The sequence below is a fragment of the Euprymna scolopes genome, chromosome 41 (genome assembly GCF_053919585.1).
Source record: "Euprymna scolopes isolate OS-2025 chromosome 41, ASM5391958v1, whole genome shotgun sequence".
Classification (NCBI taxonomy): Eukaryota; Metazoa; Mollusca; class Cephalopoda; order Sepiida; family Sepiolidae; genus Euprymna; species Euprymna scolopes.
The window spans coordinates 61,342,046-61,362,082 of NC_136522.1; the positions used below are offsets into that span (position 1 = coordinate 61,342,046).

General features: G+C 37.4%; 2 protein-coding genes across 4 annotated transcripts in view; both read right to left on the reverse strand.

Moving 5' to 3' along the window:
• Positions 1–958: 958 nt before the first annotated feature.
• On the reverse strand, positions 959–6,430 carry LOC145266688 (uncharacterized). Its single transcript, XM_080122614.1, has one exon. It carries the CDS (start codon positions 6,428–6,430, stop codon positions 959–961), a length of 5,472 nt encoding a protein of 1,823 aa, XP_079978740.1.
• A 10,165-nt stretch (positions 6,431–16,595) lies between these two features.
• LOC145266539 (PDZ and LIM domain protein 1-like) overlaps positions 16,596–20,037 on the reverse strand; it is a 200,352-nt gene continuing 196,910 nt past the window's right edge. For all 3 annotated transcript variants that reach the window (XR_013864739.1, XM_080122314.1, XM_080122312.1), the window contains one exon: positions 16,596–16,761. Coding sequence is in view for 2 of the 3 variants with exons in the window: in XM_080122314.1 (XP_079978440.1) it covers positions 16,758–16,761 (4 nt within the window). In the remaining variant the exon portion in view is untranslated. The remainder of the gene's footprint in view (positions 16,762–20,037) is intronic.

Sequence of the window (20,037 nt, forward strand, 5' to 3'; positions counted from 1 at the left end):
ATATATATATATATATATATATATTAGTGTTGTGTCTGTAAAGGTTAGAATTATTTCTGTGAGAAATTTTGGGTAGTAAAGCTCAATGTAATACAGAGCAAAAATAAAAGTTAAAAAGTAAAAAGGTCAACATAACATTTTAATCGTTTTTCATTAAAATTTATTTTATCTCAATAGAATCAGCATGATTCATCAGATGAGATTCAGTCTAAAAAAATCATTAGAAAGCACTAAAATATTGTGTCCATTGTTTTTAACTTATATATATATGATATTACAATAGAAAAATGCGAGCAAGAAAAGTAATATGTATGGTTAGGCTTAAACATGGAAAAGTAAAGGACTAGTTGCTAAAACATGGAAAAGAAAAGGACAAGTGTTCTGGAACTCGCGGCAGTTATTCCTCAGAATCTTGCTTTCAGGTACCTACAATACCGTATAGCAGTCAACTTTAGAAAGCGTGCGTTGATCAGACAGATAAACTCAAATCAACATAACGAAAACAACTGGTACGTTGAAAACGTTTTATTAATTAGGTAAAAAATCTCATGGCTTAAACGGGGAAAGCCCAGTTCATGGAGTCGAGCAAAGTCAGTCTGTGTAGTTTTGAATTCCGCGGTGAAAAGGAGGGAGGAGGGACAGAATCGCAGAACGAGACTAAAACGAGATCCCGTGGATAGCGACATAACATTTTTTTTTTTTCTTTTTTCTTTTTGGAATGCCTAAACGGGTAAGTTTTCCATTAAAGAAAGATCAAGAAGGGAAGAAATAAGAAAGAAAACTATATATGAAAAAACTCGCACAGAGATGAATGAGAACGAGGCCCGAGGCACCGGTGCTCTTAAAGCGTGTGTCCCTTGTTAAAAAAGGGCCCGGTCTGAAGACAGAACACTCCCCGTCCAATTGTTATTTATGCAATTGCACTAATTGCGCATGGTGGGTGAGGAAGCAGAACAAGTTATGTGGCAGGTTCCGATGCAGGCAGCAGAAGGATGATGTCAGAAATGGGCCTCACCAAGCGCCTGTTTTGGGTTCTCAGTTCCACTTGGCGGACTTTGCCGTCTTTGCTGGGGATTGCTCTAGTCACCAGCCCCAGAGGCCACTCGTTTCTTTTGCGTTCTTTGTCTTTCATGAGCACCACACTTCCAGGTGACAAATTTGCAATGCTATCGACCCATTTTTTGCGGGGCTGCAGCAGAGGCAGATATTGATTCTTCCATCTACTCCAAAAGGTCTGGGCAAGGTGTTGGACATGTCTCCACTGCCGACGAGAAACATCCTTTGCGTCGAATTCACCCGGTGGCGCAGAGACGGGGCCGACCTTTTGCGTGAGCAGGGTTGCGGGAGTCAGTGGGATTGGATCTTCTGGATCGGTAGAGACCGGTACAAGTGGTCTGGCATTGACAATGGCAGTTACTTCTGCAAGAAAGGTAGTTAACACCTCATGGGTCAGACGAGTGCTGCCGTGTTGCAGCAACATGGCGTTGAGTATTCTTTTGGCTATGCCTACCATCCTTTCCCAGGCTCCGCCCATGTGTGGAGCATGCGGGGGGTTAAAGAGCCAGGTGCAGCCAGAGTCTGCGAGGTGGTTTCTAACTGCGTCACAGTCCACATTGGAGGCTATTCCCAATTCTTTTCTTGCTCCGATGAAGTTTGTGCCTCGGTCCGAGCGGAGAAGTTTGACTGGGCCTCGAATCGCGAAAAATCGACGTAGGGCATTGACCAAGCTCGAGGTGTCAAGAGACTCCAACACCTCGATATGGATTGCTCTGGTGGTCATGCAGGTGAACATGGTGGCCCATCTTTTGCAGTTGGCCAGCCCACCCCTGGTTCTTCTAGAGGTGACTGGCCAAGGTCCAAATACGTCCAGCCCTACATTAGTGAAAGGGGGGGTGAAGGTGACGCGATCTTCGGGTAGGTCGGATAATTTTTGGACTTGTACGGATCCCCGGAGTTGCTTGCACTTGACACAGGAGTGTATCACTTTATTGATGCATCTCTTGCCACCGACAATCCAGAGGCCGGCGGCTCGGACAGCACCCTCTGTCAGATGGCGGCCCTGGTGGTGAATAAGCTGATGATGATGACGCACCAGCAGGGTCGCTAAGTGATGCTTTCCAGGAATGATGATGGAATGCATCTCTTCTTGGTGCAGTTCTGCTCTCCGCGTCCGTCCCCCGACTCTGAGGAGGCCGTGTGCATCGAGGAATGGGTCAAGCGACTTGATTGCGCTGTTCGAAGGCAGTCCTTTCACTTCTTTGAGGCAGGACATGTCTTTAGTATAGTTGTGCCTTTGCACCGCTTCAATTATTACCTGTTCGGCCTGCGTTAGCACCTCCACGGTGAGGGTTTTGCAATAATGCCATCCGCTGCAGGTTTTGCCTTTGTTTTCTCTGTGGAAAGTCCGAGCAATGTGTATCAAGCGGGCCACAGCTCGTCTAGCCGCCATCCATGATGAGAACCTCTCAAAACGGTTAGGGTCTAGTCGAAAGGAAGAACTAGTAAGAAATGCAGTCACCACTGGTCGGATCTCATGGTCTTGGTCTGGATTGATAAGGCCATAGTTTTCGCCGTCAGCCGATGGTGCTGAAGGTCGGGTTAAGAAGGCCGGTCCGCGGAGCCAAGGTGCATCATGAAGCTGGTCAGCGGGAACGGACCTAGTTCCACAGTCTGCCGGGTTCTGGTCGGTGGATACGTAATGCCACTGCTTAGGTTGAGAAGTGCGGCGTATCCTCTGAACTCTGTTAGCCACATAAACATAAAAGCGTCTGACTTCATTGTTGATGTAGCCAAGAACCACCTTGCTATCCGTATAAAAAGTGGTGTCAGCCTCCATATCCAATTCCCGGTGTATGAGGTCTGCCAGCTCCACCGCTAGGACCGCAGCACACAGTTCCAGTCTTGGTATGGAAGTTTCGGTTTGAGGGGTCAGTTTCGTTTTTCCCATAACGAACGCAGTCTCGCAGCTTCCGCCTCCAAAGGTCAGCCTTAAGTAAGCGACGGCTGCAATAGCTTTAGTAGAGGCATCTGAAAAGATGCAAATTTCCCTGGATAGTGCAGTGGAAGGGGACATGGTAGCATAGGACCTAGGAATTTGCAGGTTGTGCAGGTCCTTCAGAGAGTTTCTCCACGCCGTCCATAGTTCCTGTTTTTGCGGCGGCAGTGGAATGTCCCAGTCGTTGTTGTCCCTGGTTAGAGTCCGCAGAATGAACTTGCCCTGAACGATCACGGGGGCTACAAATCCCAAAGGGTCGTAAAGGCTGTTTATGGTGGATAGGACGCCTCTTCGTGTGTAGGGTTTGTCAGGGTCAGTCACTCTGAAGAAGAAGTGGTCGCCTTTAGAATTCCAGTTAAGACCGAGACTGCGTTGCACTGGTGCTGCGTCCTCTTCCAGGTCGAGGTTCTTGCTTTCATTGGCGTGATCTTCGGGTGGGAAGGCTGTCATGACGGCCTTCTTGTTGGATGCGATCTTGTGCAGTCTCAGGTTGGATGCTGCCAATACGGCTCTGGTCTTCTGTAGCAGGGAGATGGCATCCTTGATAGTCGGGACGGACGTTAGGCCGTCATCTACATAGAAGTTACGTCCTACAAACTCCTGTACCTCCTGGTCGCAGTTGGGGTGTCCTTGGTGCACAGACTGTCTGAGACAGTAGGTTGCTACCGCTGGCGAAGGTCTGTTTCCGAATACGTGTACATTCATCTGATACTCCCTGACCTCCCTGGTGATGTCGTTGTCCTGGAACCAGAGAAATCTTAGGAACCTCCTATGTGCTGCCTTGACTCGAAAACAGTAGAACATTTGTTCTATATCGGCCATAATGGCCACAAGGTCTCTCCGAAATCGGATCAGGACACCTACGAGTGTGTTGATTAGGTCAGGCCCAGTTAACAAGGTGTCGTTGAGCGATACCCCGTTGTATTGGGCGCTGGAATCGAACACCACTCTAATCTTCCCGGGCTTCTTGGGGTGGTATATTCCGAACGTGGGGAGATACCATCTTTCTTCGTTCACGGCCAGAGGAGGGGCAATCACGGCATGTTTTCTTTCCAGAAGTTTTCCCATGAAAAGGAGAAAGTCTTCTTTCAGTTGCGGGTTTCTCTTGAACTGTCTCAACAGGGAAAGAAGCCTTTTAGCGGCTTGATCCCTGTTGTTGGGGAGACGTTGTCTGGAAGGCTTGAAGGGTAGTGGGGCTATCCAGCTGTTGTCAAGGTCCTTTTCTAGGTTTTGCTCCATAATTCTCAGGAACATACGATCTTCAATGGAGTCTGCAGCACTCTCATCCTCTGTTGTGAGTTGAAACACTGAGTGGCCTAGCCCCTGGTGTTGAGTTTGGTGAGTGGCGGTTGGGGGTCCATACTTCTCCCTAATATGGATTAAGTTAGGGCACGGCTCGAACGTGGGGGGGTGACCCTTCATTAGTGTACTGGTGAAGAAGACACTGACGTTTTTGGTTTTAATCCTCCCGGGGCAAACGTTGCCCACCACTACCCATCCCAGATCCAATTTCTGGGCGTGGGGGGCACCGCGCGGACCGTTGATCGTTCTCCGGACCTTGTGGGCTTCGATGATGTCGCGTCCCAGGAGTAGCAAGATGGGTGCATCCGGATCCAGGGCAGGCACCTCGTCTGCGATGACTGCTAAGTGGGGAAGTTTCCGTACCACGTCGGGTGTCGGTATCTCAGACCGGTCGTCTGGGATCTCGTTGCACTCAATCAGGGTTGGCAGGGTGTATGTGGTTTTCCCATCGAGAGACCCCACCTTGTATCCTAGCGCTCTTCTTCCTGACGCCTCCATGACTCCGGCACAGGTTTTCAGGGTGTACGTTGAGGTAGGGCCCCGGTTGTTGAAGAAGTCGAAGAACTCCGAGCGAGCCAGGGACTTGTTGCTGTGCTCGTCGATCACGGCATATGCCTTAAGTGACTTTTCTTGTTCACTAGTATATATGTTCACCAAGCAAATCTTGGAGCATGATCGTCCATTTAGGCTGTCTCCACAGATTTGTAAACAATTGGTCGAGACATCCTCCTTCTCCCCGCCGTGCAACGGCATGGGTTTGGCATTGGTTGGTTGGGGTGTCGGGTGTGGATGCATCGAGCTTTCGTGGCTGTCGCTGCCACATTCTGTGCATTGTAGGATGGCATTGCATTCCTTAGCTATGTGGTCTGTGGTGGAGCAGCATCGGAGACACATCCCATTTTGTCTAAGGATGTCTTTCCTTTCGGACAAGGGTTTTTTCCTAAATGTCCAGCATTTTCGGAGAGGATGAGGCACGTTGTGGATAGGGCATAGTCGGCTGCAGTCCTTTGGTTTAACCTCGATCTTATGGACAGACACCTCACCGCGGCTCGTCCTCTCGTGCCCTTTAGGGGATTGCCTGTCCATTGTCCGATAGAAGCTGGGGTCATTTCGGTCATCTGCCTGCTGTTCTATGAAACCGACAAAAACAGAGAAAGGGGGGAAGGACACTTGGTGTTGTCGTTTGTACTTCGCACCGTATGATGCCCACTTGTCTCCTATAGAAGGTGGGAGCTTTTCCACTACTTGCCGGATGCCGCGGGCAGTGTCCAAGGTGGCGAGGCCGGGTATGTCCCCATCGTCCTTCAGAGCTTGAACCTCCGCAAGAAGATCGCTTAGGTCTCTGAGTTTTGAGTAGTCCCTTGTGATCTTAGGGAACACCTCGAGTCTCTTGAAAATAGAGTCCTCGATGACTTCAACGGCTCCGTAGCATTTGTCGAGCCTCCTCCATATCTCATACAGTCCCTTTTCAGGCCGGTTGAAGTGAGCAGTCCTTAGTCTGTTGGCTTGGTCTGAAGAGTGTCTGCCGAGCCACTTCACCAGCATATCCATCTCCTCCCGAGGAGAAAGTCTCAATCCTGAGATAGTGTTCAGGAAAGACGCTTTCCAGGCTCTATAGTCTTTAGGTTGGTCTGAGAATCTTGATAGACTCGAGGAGAGCATTTCCCGGCGGGCCATATATAATAAAAGGTCGTGTGGAGGGTCCAAGGTTTGGTCAGGTGGAGGTCGGATGTGCTGATCGGCAGGGGGAACGACTGGTGTCTCCGACTGTTTTAGGGACCTCTGGCTGATGACATAGTCGGTAGTACGTTTTAATGCGTCGAGAGGTGGTTGGTCGAGCATGGGGTTGGCTCTGTGGTGACGAGAGGAGATGACTGAGCTTTCATCTCTGCTGGAGCAGGTGGCTGTGAGGGCCACTTCTTTGCGCGCTTTTATTTTTTTTAATTTTGTTTTTAGCTCTACCTCTTTCTGTAGAGCGTTAATCCTCAACATTTCAAGCTCCTGTTCCAGGTCGGCTTCGCTGTCGATAAGGGCGAGATGAGCTTTAGCTGCTTCTGCTCTGGCCCGAGCTGAAGTAGACTTGGTTGAGGCTGAAACTTTCGACCGCGTGCGGTATGATGCGGCGGAGGACATCTTGCAATTGGTAATGTATCCGAGTGTAACGCAGCTGAGGATTTCTGTTGCTGCGCTAAATATTTTCCACTTGGACTGGGTAATCCGTTCAGCTACCAGAGATTTTTTACTTTACTGTTCTGGAACTCGCGGCAGTTATTCCTCAGAATCTTGCTTTCAGGTACCTACAATACCGTATAGCAGTCAACTTTAGAAAGCGTGCGTTGATCAGACAGATAAACTCAAATCAACATAACGAAAACAACTGGTACGTTGAAAACGTTTTATTAATTAGGTAAAAAATCTCATGGCTTAAACGGGGAAAGCCCAGTTCATGGAGTCGAGCAAAGTCAGTCTGTGTAGTTTTGAATTCCGCGGTGAAAAGGAGGGAGGAGGGACAGAATCGCAGAACGAGACTAAAACGAGATCCCGTGGATAGCGACATAACATTTTTTTTTTTTTCTTTTTTTTTTTTGGAATGCCTAAACGGGTAAGTTTTCCATTAAAGAAAGATCAAGAAGGGAAGAAATAAGAAAGAAAACTATATATGAAAAAACTCGCACAGAGATGAATGAGAACGAGGCCGAGGCACCGGTGCTCTTAAAGCGTGTGTCCCTTGTTAAAAAAGGGCCCGGTCTGAAGACAGAACAACAAGATATTCTAGTAAAAAAATATAATAAATTTATAACTTAAAATATTGCAGCATTAAGAATTGATTATATAATGTTATAAATTGAATTTTAAAAAAAAAATTTAATGCTGCGATATTTCAAGCTATAAAATTATTATATTTTTTATTAGAATATCTTGTCCTTTTCTTTTCCAGTTTTAATAACTAGTCCTTTACTTTTCCATGCTTAAGCTTAACCATATTACTTTTCTTGCTCGCATTTTTCTATTGTAATCCATGATTTTTCGAAGCTTCCAATAAATTTTTATTTATTTATTTTTTTTTTATTACATTTTCACCCGAAACAAGGCATATTGCCACTTTGGTGTAGGGGGCTACTATCAGGGGCAACAACTACTGGGGTACTATGTTGGTATTAGGGCAGCAAGATGTTGGTTCACGTTACACTTGAACTTCTGCATGTCAGTACAGTTGGGGAATACTTGTAAAACAGGCAGAGGGATGCAACATTCACTTGTTCTTTGTTTAATTTCAGTCTTATTTTTTTGCCTCCATAAACACATACGTAATAACAATGTACGGCACTCGTCTGCTTTCAATAAAATACCCTCAATTATCTCCCTTTCATGATTTCATTAGTGAATGAGTAGCAACAGTAATCACTGAAGCGACGTGGTTGCTATGGAAACCACTCATAAAAAAACGTTGCTCACTTTGTTATATTTTTCTACGATTTTAAACACCAGAAAATTCATCATAACTTTTGTTTTACTGAACGAAAATTTTTTCACAATATAGCTGAGAAAGTGATCTATAAACTGTAATAATTGTTTGAAATTTGTTCGGAAAATGAGTGAGCGGTGAAGCTTTAAAGCAGTTCTAAATGACTAAAACTGACACTTGACCATATATTCAAACACTACTGTGTTTGAATGATATATATATATATATATATATATATATATATATATATATATATATTACATGCCTTGATGTTATGAAGTTTTTATCTGGCAATTATCTCTGAATATGCAGGAGGGAGGCATTTGTATGATAAGTTGGATTTTGTTCATGTACACTGAACTTTTTATCGAAACAGGTGTAAGATTTTTTTTTGCTCCAAAATTGACCTTAAATCACAATATGATACTACTCTGGTCTGTACTTTATTTATAGCTATATTGTAATTTTTAAAATTAAAAAAAAAAAGTTCTTTAAAGATGTTAGATATTGAGCTTTATCCTGCTTTGAAAATTCTCGCAGGAATTGATCTAAACTATATACAATAATTAATTTTTTTATAATGTCACTTACTATATAAAAGAATTCCTTTTTTTTTTATAATGTCACTTACTATATACATACATAAATATCTGGTCTGTAATTTATTTATAGCTATATTGTAATTTTTAAAATTAAAAAAAAAAGAAAGTCCTTTAAAAATATTAAATATAATATAAATAACTGACACTTGACCATATATTTAAACATGGTAGTGTTTGAATAATTAGGTTGCTAAGTTTTTGCCGATTTAAAATTTCATCCTGAAAAAAAAAAAAACCTGTGTTTTTGGAAAATGTTTATTCCTAACAATAACGACATTTGGTCTCTATTTGAATTGACTCCATCTGTCAACAAGATTATAAATGTTTCGCTTGTAAAGTTCTTTAGATTTTGACGTAAGATATGAATCTAACACTTGTTGAATCTCTTTACATGGGGGTAAGCTACGTCCATTTGTAACACAACGCGGACGCGCATATGCACATACATGCGAAATGACGTCACCGTTAGCGAAAAATAAAGACCTTAAAAAGGAGATCACGGTAAAGACGGGGGAAATAATGTTCCAGATCATGTGAGAGGTGTAGATCACATTCGAGACGTGGATGACGTCACGGCTGTAATAATAAGGAAATAAATATCGGTGTTCCACAAAAAAGCCAGCCAAAGTTCTTTTATATTCTTTGTCTCCTTTTGCGACGTAGACTGCATACAACGTGTTGGTTCCCGAACAACGCTACACATCTAAATGGTTTTGTAATCCTCAAGTGGTTTTGTAATCCAAGGAAGCTAGGTGAGGAGATTATGCAGGATGGGAAAGATTTCCCCAACCAAATTCTTCTAGGAGATTTTTGATCAGTAGTGCTATGTAAGGACGAGCATTATCATGATAGAAGATGACCCCCTTTCTGTTGACTAAGGAAGGTCGTTTTCAGGGTGAGAATATCACAGAAAAACATGTGATGCTTTAATAATCTGAAAGAAAAAGTTATAAATTAATCATGGTGATATGTTTAAATACTGCATAATCACGTAGACACACCAGTTTTCGCCAGATCACCGAAATTAAGCAACGAGGTTGGCCAGTATCAGGTGGGTGACCATTTGGGAATAGTATGTGCTCTCTGCTTATCTCATCATTGTTTCAAGTTATCCTTAACTTATATACTTGTAACTGGAATTAAAACAGATGCGGTTGTGGATTTCGCAACTCTTGCTTCCAAAATTTCATGCGCAGGCACCTTTCAGTGGGTATCCATAGTTTGTCAAGACTGAACGAAGCCTCTTTATGTTTAAATAATAACAATATGCATAAAATAAATTATAATGGGGTTTGTATTACTGTACACATAGATTCGAAAACGTTGTCAAAAAACAAATATATAACATCAAAAGGCAAGATAAGTTACTTTTCTACCAAACTGGATATATTTTTAGTGTTTTTATTCAATGTAACATGTTTATTCAGCTCGAAAAATATACATTGTTTACCGATGTATTGGAAAATTCAAAATGGCGCCCGACTCTCTCTTTAACACGGTAAGTTCGGGAAATGGTGTTATAAATAATAAACTAGACAAAATACTATTAAAAAACCACCGAATATATGTCAACTTATGTCACGGTAATATATATTGAGCGAGTTTCTAACAGTATTTTGTCTTGTTTTATATTTATAGCACCTTTTCCCAAACTTACCGTGTTAAAGAGAGAGTCAGGCGCCATTTTGAATTTTCCAATACATCGGTAAATACAGTATGCTTTTTGAGCTGAATAAACATGTTACATTGAATAAAAATACTGAAAACATACCCAGTTAGATAGAAAAGTAACTTATCTTGCCTTCGATAACATTTATTTGTTATATATTTGTTTTTTGACAACTTTTTCGAATCTATGTATACAGTAATACAAACCCTTATAATGATTTAAAGTGGGTGTATTAAAAACCGGCAAAAAATTTTGCACCGACCTGATAATTTTTAAAAAGTAAAATAAAACTCATCAAATATTAAGATAGATGAACAAATATCAAATATTAAGAACAAACAAGCACACTTTTTTGCAAATAGTTTTATTTAAAGTCTAAAAATAAAATAACATTTTCTTTTTTTTTCTTTTTTTATTTTTGTTCACTCGCTGTCATAAAATTTTTGATGGGTATTCTTCGGCCATTTTTTTTTCCGTTAGCAGTCACCTCTTTCAGACCCAAGCTCTAGCCGCGCTTTTTCGTCCGTTTATACATAAAGTGACAGCAGCAGCAGCAATAATAAAAATCACAGGAAAAATAAATTTGATTTTTTTTTTTTTTTTTTTTTTTAAGGAAGAACAAAATAGTTACAAAAAAAAAAGAAAAAAATTGTTTTGATAAAATTTAATTGGTTCTCGTCCAGAATTCAACCTATTAAAAGCAAATTGCAGAAAAATCTTTTGTACGCATCTACCACGGAACGAAAATGTCATATTCCAAAAATCACGAAAATTGATCAAGTTGTTTTTTTTCTTGTTTTTTTTATAAAGAAAATCAAATCTTATGATTTTTTTTGTTTTAGCGAATTTGTGATAATATTTTGCAGCCATCGCAAAAAGCTGATTAAAACAAACAAATATCTCAGTAGTCGAACCGAGTTGTCTTTGATTCCTAAAACATTCTAAAATATGGCGGATCCATCTCGTTCCCTCATAAAATTTAATTTGTTCTAGTTAAAAACAAAACAAAAATTTGATCAATTTATGTGATTTTTGGAGTATGGCATTTTCGTTCTATGATGGGTAGTTACATTACAAAGATTTTTTTCTGTATTTTTTTTTTTTTTTTTTTTTTTTTTAAATATAGGGAGAATTCTGGACATGCTCCATTTGATGTATTTGTTATCTTTCTCCCATATGTGTATTTTTTATTTACGATATTTATATACAACAGTATAATATATATATATATATATATATATATATATATATATATATATATATATATATATATATATGAAAGGAGAGCAGAAAGTGGACCTTGGTTTTACTTTCATCATCCTCATAGCTCACAGTTTCCTTACTTTGTCCTGTTCTTGTCTAGAATTTCCCTTATATAGTAAATAAAATTAAATAAAAAATCTATATGATATACGTATCCGTGACAAAACGAAAATATCATATTAAAAAAAAAATCATATAAATTGATCAAGTAGTTTTATCTTTATTTTTTAAAAAAAAGCAATTAATGGGAATTCATAGGCATTACAACATAAAGCTCGCAAGTTTGAAATGTTGAGTGATCTCCCTTGTTTGTTTATTGTTTTTTTTTTTTTTTTTTTTTCAAAATGGCAGGCAAGACAGTCACTCTGCTAATTCATAAAATAGATTTTTTTTAAAATTTAACAATTAAACTACTGAATCAATTTTAGTGGTTTTTAGAATATGATATTTTTGTATCATCACGGGTGCGTACATATTTTTATTTTTTAATATAGGGGAAATACTGAATAAGATCATTTAGTCCACACATAAGTGATGTTTCTGACAAAGGAGGAAGAATTGTTGTTTTCTGGGTCATAATTTATATACTTATCGTCGGCTAATTTTTGAACTTGTATATTTTTTAGCTCCTTACATAGTGGTTTCATGTTTTGTCTGGAGCAATTTCCATTTAAAAAAAAAAAAATGGAAAGGAGGCGGAGTTAGTTTAATATTGTTTTTAAATAAAAGACTAATCTTTTAAATGTTTAAAATATTTAAGAATTCATATATATTAAAATATTTAAAAATTAAAAGGCTTTTTTCGATGCAAGAATTTTTTCCTTTAATTTGTATATTTCATTAATCTAAAATTTTTCGGAATAAAATTCCTTCTTCAGAATTGTATTACAAGAAAAGAAAAAAAAAACATAACACTTTTGGTCAGCTTCCCATCATCATTATCCTCATCATCATCATCTAGTATCATTTTAATATCTGAAGAAAAGAGAGGTGAAAAGAAAGCAAGAGAGAGAAGGGAAAAGAAAAATGAAAGAAAGAGAGAGGAAGAAAGGTTGAAAAGAAAAAGAGGAGAAAGAAAGAGAGGAGCAAGAAAAACAGAAAGAAAGAGTGAAGCAAAGAAAAATGAGAAAAGAAACGCCAGAGAAGAGTGATGAAGAAAGAGAGAGAGAGAGGGGTGGATAGATCATCATCATCACATGAATCTGAAGATACTATTGTTGGCATAGGTTTCTCCGATATTGTTCAAAATAGAAGATCAACATAAATAATGTTAGATTTTATTTAAAATTCAATATGCGCATCACCAGCCACCCCGGAATCACATCCATTGATCTTACTAGAAACTAGCAGAATTTTGTTGTTAGCGTCCTTCTGTCAAGACAGACAATGGAAAATCGCGCCTGAAGGTTGTCATGAGTGGCGACAGCTGTTGCTGTGACAGAATAAAAATTGTAATCTTCGAAAAGATGTAAAAGAATATCGAAAGTGACGCCCAAGAATTCACATATAATCAAATAATAATCCGATCAGCTCAGCCAGAGATATTTTCTCTCAGGCCCTAAAATCAACAGAGAGTAGCCCATTCTTGTGATGATCTGATCCCTGTTGATTGCAGTGTAATGCTGGTTCTGTGCAGTTCTAGGGGGTCCACCTTTCCAGGCTTTTTCTTTGAGAAGGGGTTGGTTTATTGCTAATCGTCCGAGGCACCCTCCTGCTAGAATTACTGACAAGACTGCACAGACATCTTTTGCATAGTCAGAGGGCTCCTTCATTGGAGCACTGACTTTTTCAATCCCACTTTCCGACCCTGGTGTCATAGTTCTTACGGTGGGAGAGAACTAAATACCTACCTTCTCAAGTACCACAGCAGCACTCACTTATGAGGGTCAGTTAATCACATGAGGGTCATTTAATCACTTATGAGGGTCATTTAATATTGAGAAGGTATCATGGCCATTCCTATAATAAGCCCAGAAATCTAACATTTGTATTCTCTGACTGGAGGCAAGTTTTATAATCAGTCAGTAGAGATATTTTTAGCTGCTAACATTTCACTGTCATGGTTCCGAGAAAATTTTATTCTGAAACGATTCTAACCACGGCCATGATTAAGTAGAAATTTTCTAAAAGAAAATCGGTATTTCTGCATTTACTGTTTTGCGGTTTCCACTTTCACTTACTTTCTATTTACCGACCTGCGGTTTCTCGGGTGGGTTTGGCCGCAGACAGGAAGAACTGGAAGCGACCAATCGCAAAACGTAAAAACCGCTGTGAGAAAATTATAATGATAAACAGGAAAAACGTGGAAGTACAATGAATAAAATTACAAACATGTGTCTAACCCAACCCTAACCATCACAATAATAATAATTTTTTTATTTCTTCTAATTTATAAAAAAAAAAAAAAGTAACCTTCTAGAAGGTCCAGGGTTTGCCTTATCTCTTTGAGAAAGTGTTGGTTTATTGCTAAATGCCCAAGTTGCCCTCCTGCTGGAAATGCTGACAGGACTGCACAGGCATCTTTTGCAGAGTCAGAGAGCTCCTCGTCTGGTGCACTGATTTTTTTTTTTTTTTTTCAATCGCACTTTCCGACCCTGGTATCACAGTTCTTGCAGTGGGTGAGAACTAAATAGACAAACATTAATCTGGTCAAAGAAAATGGTCATAATCTTGGTGCGAATATATCCAGATAGGTCAATTCAAAAATCCTTAGGTTGTCACGTTAAATTTTAAATGCATGCATTTTCTTATAAGTTGAGTCAAATAGTTTGAATGCTTAATTAATAATAAGATAGATTCGTTAATTTGAGCGAAGATTCGGAATTAAAGGTTTCAAAATTTTCCTCTGGAGAAAAAAAAAAGCCTAATATTTGAAACTCCATGGAATAAGGAAACGATCTTTTATATGTTGTATTCAGTGTTCATTCAGCTATTCATTTTCCTGTGAGATGGTTAGGTCGACGTGGTTCACATGAATCGCCGGCTAGAATTCCCGATTTAACATTATGCAACTCTTTTTCTTTGGGGTTAGTTAAAAGAACAAGTTAACTTTAAGCCAACGGCTTTAGAAGAACTTGAAGGTCGACTAATTCTGCCATCCCACAAGAATTTCTAGAAAGATCAATTGATGTGATTCCGGAGCAGCGAATGGTCATTGGCATATTAAATTTTGGTGATTATTCAGATTGGCACTCATCGCGGAAATTAAAAGTAAAAAATTTTAAAAAATGCAGAAAAGTCTGTCTGATGTATGTACTCTTTACACAACGAAGATGTCATACTCCAAAAATCACGTATATCGATCAATTTTTTTTAATTTAAAACCAAGAAAATCAAAATTTACGATTTTTTTTAGCGATTTTTACTATTAAGCTGCATTGAACATAAGGCTAATTTTTTTACCTCTCAACTTCGATTTGAGTTGTTCCCCATTTTTTATTTCATCGGATTTAATCATGGCCGATAAAAACACTGTCTCGCTTAGTCGTAAAAGTTGATTTGCCTGAATAAAAAAAAACTACTTGATCAAATTATGTGATTTTTGGAATATTACATCTTCGTTCCATGACTGGTACGTACATCATACAGGCTTTTCTGTATATTCTTTTATTTTTAATTGCCACCATGAGTGACAATCCGAATAAGCACCTTAATTTGAAATAAAATCTCGCAATGTGTATGGTGTTCTAATATTCATTTGTTTTATAAGTAAATTACAAAAACTTTTTTATAAATAAAATACAAAAAATTTTTGAAACTGGTAGTAACTTTTCAATCGCCCTGTTTCCTGTTATATATTTAATATCTTCATAAAACATTACAGAAAATATTCGGGGAAATGGTATGAGGTTCGTTTGACGCCCTTCCATTTTTTTTTTATTGGTGCAGTGCAGCTGATTTTACTGTCGTTCCTTTGCACGGTAGGTAATAAATGTTTCTTTTTTTTTTTTTTTTTAACAAAACAAAACAAACAACTCACGATGTCATTCGTTGGTCAAAAACTTAAAAATAAATAATAATATTGATAAAAAAAAAATTCAAAATGGCTGGGGTGGGTGACAACTTGTGGATTACGGATCTGCGTTGTTGTTTTTTTTTTTTTTTTTTTTTTTTTTTGTTTTCTTTAGGATCGTCAGCAGCAACACTCCCTACATGAAACCCCGTCTTCATAGGTCCTCTCCTGATTTACTGATCGAAACAAAATTTTACTGATAAAAGGGGGGGGGGGAGAAAACATCTAACTAAAGGATACACATTGGCCGTTTTTAGGTTTATATGTGCTTAACCTGAATAAAATTGAATAAAAAGGCTTATCAAGCAAATTAACACTTATTTAATAACGTTTGCCTCAACACACAGTACCTCAGTACCTGTACTTTTTGTTGTTTGCTAAATGTTAATCCAATGAAACCACAGTGTTTATAAAATAGTGCTCAATAACAGGTAGAGCTGTATAAATAGTATAAATTTCCTTTATTTATACAAACATACAACTCTGTGTTCAGTTTGTAAAACGTCCTGATGAGGCTGGAGTTTGTAAAAAAAAAATTGCAGCTGAAACATGTATGCACATATGTAGCCAACAATGTTTGCATAAATTAGGGAATTTATACTAATTATATATAAAATAAAAATTAGTGTTTTAATAAATAATTAATATCCATAGAGATATTTCCTGTTTATTATCAATCATCAGTATGGCAGTAGCTCTACTCCACCGTCCACCGGTCAATTCAAACCCCGAACTCGAGTCATCATTAACTCCTATGAAACATCTTTTCGTTGCAGCCGTCATGAAAGGTATATCAAAGTGGACAGAAATCAACCCTATTTATATTTTACAAATATAAGTTTCAAATATTATTTCATATCCTATTATGTATTTTGTGGGAGTCAGCAACCTGGAGACGATTTGAATTTCAATTTTTTTTCTTTCTTTTTCCAAGTCTACGAGAAATGTTTACAGATGCCTGAGATTCAAAATTAAAAAAAGATTGAAATATGAAAAAAAAATAAAATAAATAAAAATAATAATTTTCGGATAAATTGCTGTCCATCTTAAATAAAGTCCCTATCTACCTAGTTGTGAAGCGCGGGGTGGTCTAGGGGGGGGGGGACAAACAATAAGATAAAAAAAAAACAATCCAGAGAAATTTATGGAAAAAAAAAAAAAAAAAAAGGTGTGGACTTTTTTTTTTTTTTTTGCTGGTCACATCATAGAAAAAAAGCTGCATTTTTTTTTTTTTTTTTGCTTTGTAAATGATTTTTTTTTTAACTTAGATATAACAATTTTATGTAAAAAAAAAAATTCATTTTGAATCTTTTTTTTTTTTTCCATTTACAAATATTAAAATTGAAACAAAGCACTGCATATTTTTTGTTTTGCCTGTTTTTTTTTGTTGTTGTTTTGTTTTTTAATGCGAAAACGGGTGAAAATTCTCTTCTTAAATTTGTTGTTGTTTATCTGAAAAAAAAAAAAGACAAAAATTAGAAATGTATCTTTTGAGTTTATCGTATTTTTTTTTTTTTTTATTATGCAAAACTGGAGGGATGGATCATAACTAATAGTGTAGAGACCAATATATTATTCAATTGCAAATCTAAATAAATAAAACAAAAGCAATAAATGCATGTGTGTGAAAATATTTAACCGATAAACTTTTAAACTACAAGTCACGTAACCTGAAATTAACAAGAAATAGTAATCATACATCAAAAATAATTTATAATGAGTAAAATCTTTGTTTGGATGGATGAATAACGCGTACAGAAATATGTCCACAACTTGAAATACGAAATGTTTATTTCAACTTGCCGACATATTTCTATTACTTTTGCGCATGCGCAAATTCATTAATAGCTCGAAGTGGTTTAATTTTAAATATTTCTTATCTGTCGATTGCTCAAACAGCAGGAAATGCAGATGGAGCACTAAATGTTTTGGTTTCGATTCTAGCTGATGGCAAGTTATTTATTCATTTATTTATTTATTTTACTTTTGAAATCGGTACGATATATTAGGTTCAATATAATATTCGATAGAGAATTGGCTCTGTAATAATGAATACTAAATCTGCACAAATTAAAATATATTTAAGCATATTTTACAACCAAGCAAGGCTAGGCACCCCATTCCTCTCGCTAGCATTAAATATAGTTGTATAAAGTAGAAATTGGCAGTATCAATCCAGTCAGAGAAACTTTGAATTGTAAAGAATTCCAGGGAAAGGATGATAGTACCGAACCAGTCAGGATCAGCAGTTTGAAGACAAAAAATTATGATTGAAAAATTTCAGAGAGGTTCAGTATATTTTATACAGCGATTCTGATACCTGATTTATACCTGGCTATAAATATAATCGTCGAAATCTTTGTGATCACTAGGACTATGACAACAGCATATTCTTTTCATTGTTTTGACTCTGGAGTATAGATCTGACACAGTTAATCAACCGAGAACCACATCACTAAAAGCATATAAGCAGCTTATCCTGTCTTTTTAAAGATAGTGGCAAGCTGGTCTAATGGTTATCGTATTTGACTCACTGCCCTTAGGTTTTGGTTTCGATCTCAGCTCGAGTATTTTTTTTTTTTTTTTTACTTACAAAAAGTGAACTGTTTAGGAAAAAAAATCATAATACGCGCATGCACATGTCTCAGTTTCTGTATGAATTAAAATATAATATTTATGCATATTTTACGACCGGGCAATGCCGGGCGACCTGCTCGTATAATATATAAAGTCAAGCATGGCATCTATACTACAAGCCACTTCATGGCAAAGTTGTGAAGCACACCTGGAGTTTCATATTTCTTCCATATTATATTTGTTATATTGAAATAAAATTCAGAGCTTTTATGTACTTAGCAAAATAAGCACAAATTATACTAATTCCGATACCCCCAAAAATTCCGATTTTTTGATTATTGAGATTTTTTTTTGATTTTTAGAGAATTTTTTTTTTTTTTAAGAAACCGAGTTAACTATACTTGAGAGCTATGTGTTGAAAGATAAATACATTTTTTCTGCCTGTTTCCCCCCCCCCCCTTCTTAATGCAGAAAACATTAAAACATCTTTTTAGTACCCTTTGTTTCTATGTAGCAGTTTCATATTCATTCCATGTTACATTTATTATGTTCAAACAAAATCATATAAATACTTATGGCGGACCCTGCATATACACACATATATACAAATTGACAAATCAAACTTAGATTCTGACTAGCCAATTTTTACTTTTTATTGTTGTATCATGTTATACTTCGCTACAATTTATTCTTTTAAATGCGCAAATGAAACTATTAAGCATATAAAGTTATTTGATCAGATTTCCAAAGTCAAACCCAAATAGCATTTAAGCTAACAAATCAAATTGTGATTCTAACTAACCAATTCTCATTTGTTAGCGTTGTGCCATATTATTGGTACTATAATAATCTAACATATAAAGTTACCTTGTTGGATTTTGAAAGACAGACTGAAATAGCATTTAAGCTGCCAAATTAAACTTTGATTCTGACTAGCCAATTTTCATTTGTTATTGTTGTACCATGTTATTGTCTAATATATTATATCATATTAACTAGTAAAAATGGAGAATTTTACTATTATAAACTAAATAGTAAAAACAGTTTTAATAATGTTGTTTTTTTTTTTTTGTTCGGGTGAATATTTCTAATTAGAGGGCTCTTGATAAGTTTCAGAACCAATAAAAGTTGAGTGACCTCAGCTGTTCTCCTTTGCACCCTTTTTCTCGGACATTATTTTCTATATTACAGTTGCATATTTCTTCCATGCTGTATTTATTAAGTTGAAATAAAATTATATAATTACTTATAGCAAACCCTATAGAATTGATGTTTCTGCTAGCTGCTGTGTCACAGAAATTTATTGCTTGAATGTACTCAGCAAAATAGACACCATTTTTTTTCCAGTATCGATACCAATTCTTATATTTGGATTTTTCCCATTCTGAATGTAATAATACTAGTTTAAATAAATTTATATGGTTACCTATAGCTGACCATATATTTAATTTAAAAAAAAAATAATTTTGTTCTTATGTGTCTGAACTTTTGAGATGAGGATTGTTTATTCATATTATTTGGATTCTTCGGACTACTGTTCTCATCTTGAGTGTGATTTTCACAACGTTTTAATCAATGTAACCTCTGACCTTCTTCAAATATACTGACCAATGTGCCACGGGTCCTTGGAAAAATCAATTGTAAAAGTGATATTCTCCTGAAGGTTGAAGGTTCAATTCTCAGTGTGGGCAATTGAAAAATACAATTGTGAATTACTTAGAAACCTCTATCTAGTCATGACTGATGGGACAAGAGCATGCTACCCCCATGAAGTAAGTAAAAGGTTCCGTTCTAAAATCCTGAATTCGACAGAAACATTCCCGAGTTCAACAAGAACTTGGCCTTCGGGTCAAGATCAAAGTGTAATATCTGTTCTTCAGATGCTGCACTTCAATTTCTTGTTCTCTGTCAGTGGAGGAGAAATCCTTCACGACTGAGACAATTTTTTATTTTTGTTCCTTTTTTCCTTTTCTCCACATTAAAAAACGACGCTGGTGTCTAACTCTGCCCCGTGGGGAGGCATTGTAAATAGGAACAAGATACAACTGAAGAAAGTCGGAGGTTACATCGACTGAAACATGAAAATGGCACTAAAGATGATAACAGTAGTGTGAAGAATCCAAATATTACAAATTTTTGTTTCGTTCATTA

What these genes read in the sequence shown, in the direction of transcription:
- LOC145266688 (XM_080122614.1), bottom strand. Translation starts at nt 6,430, where the DNA reads ATGTCCTCCGCCGCATCATACCGCACGCGGTCGAAAGTTTCAGCCTCA.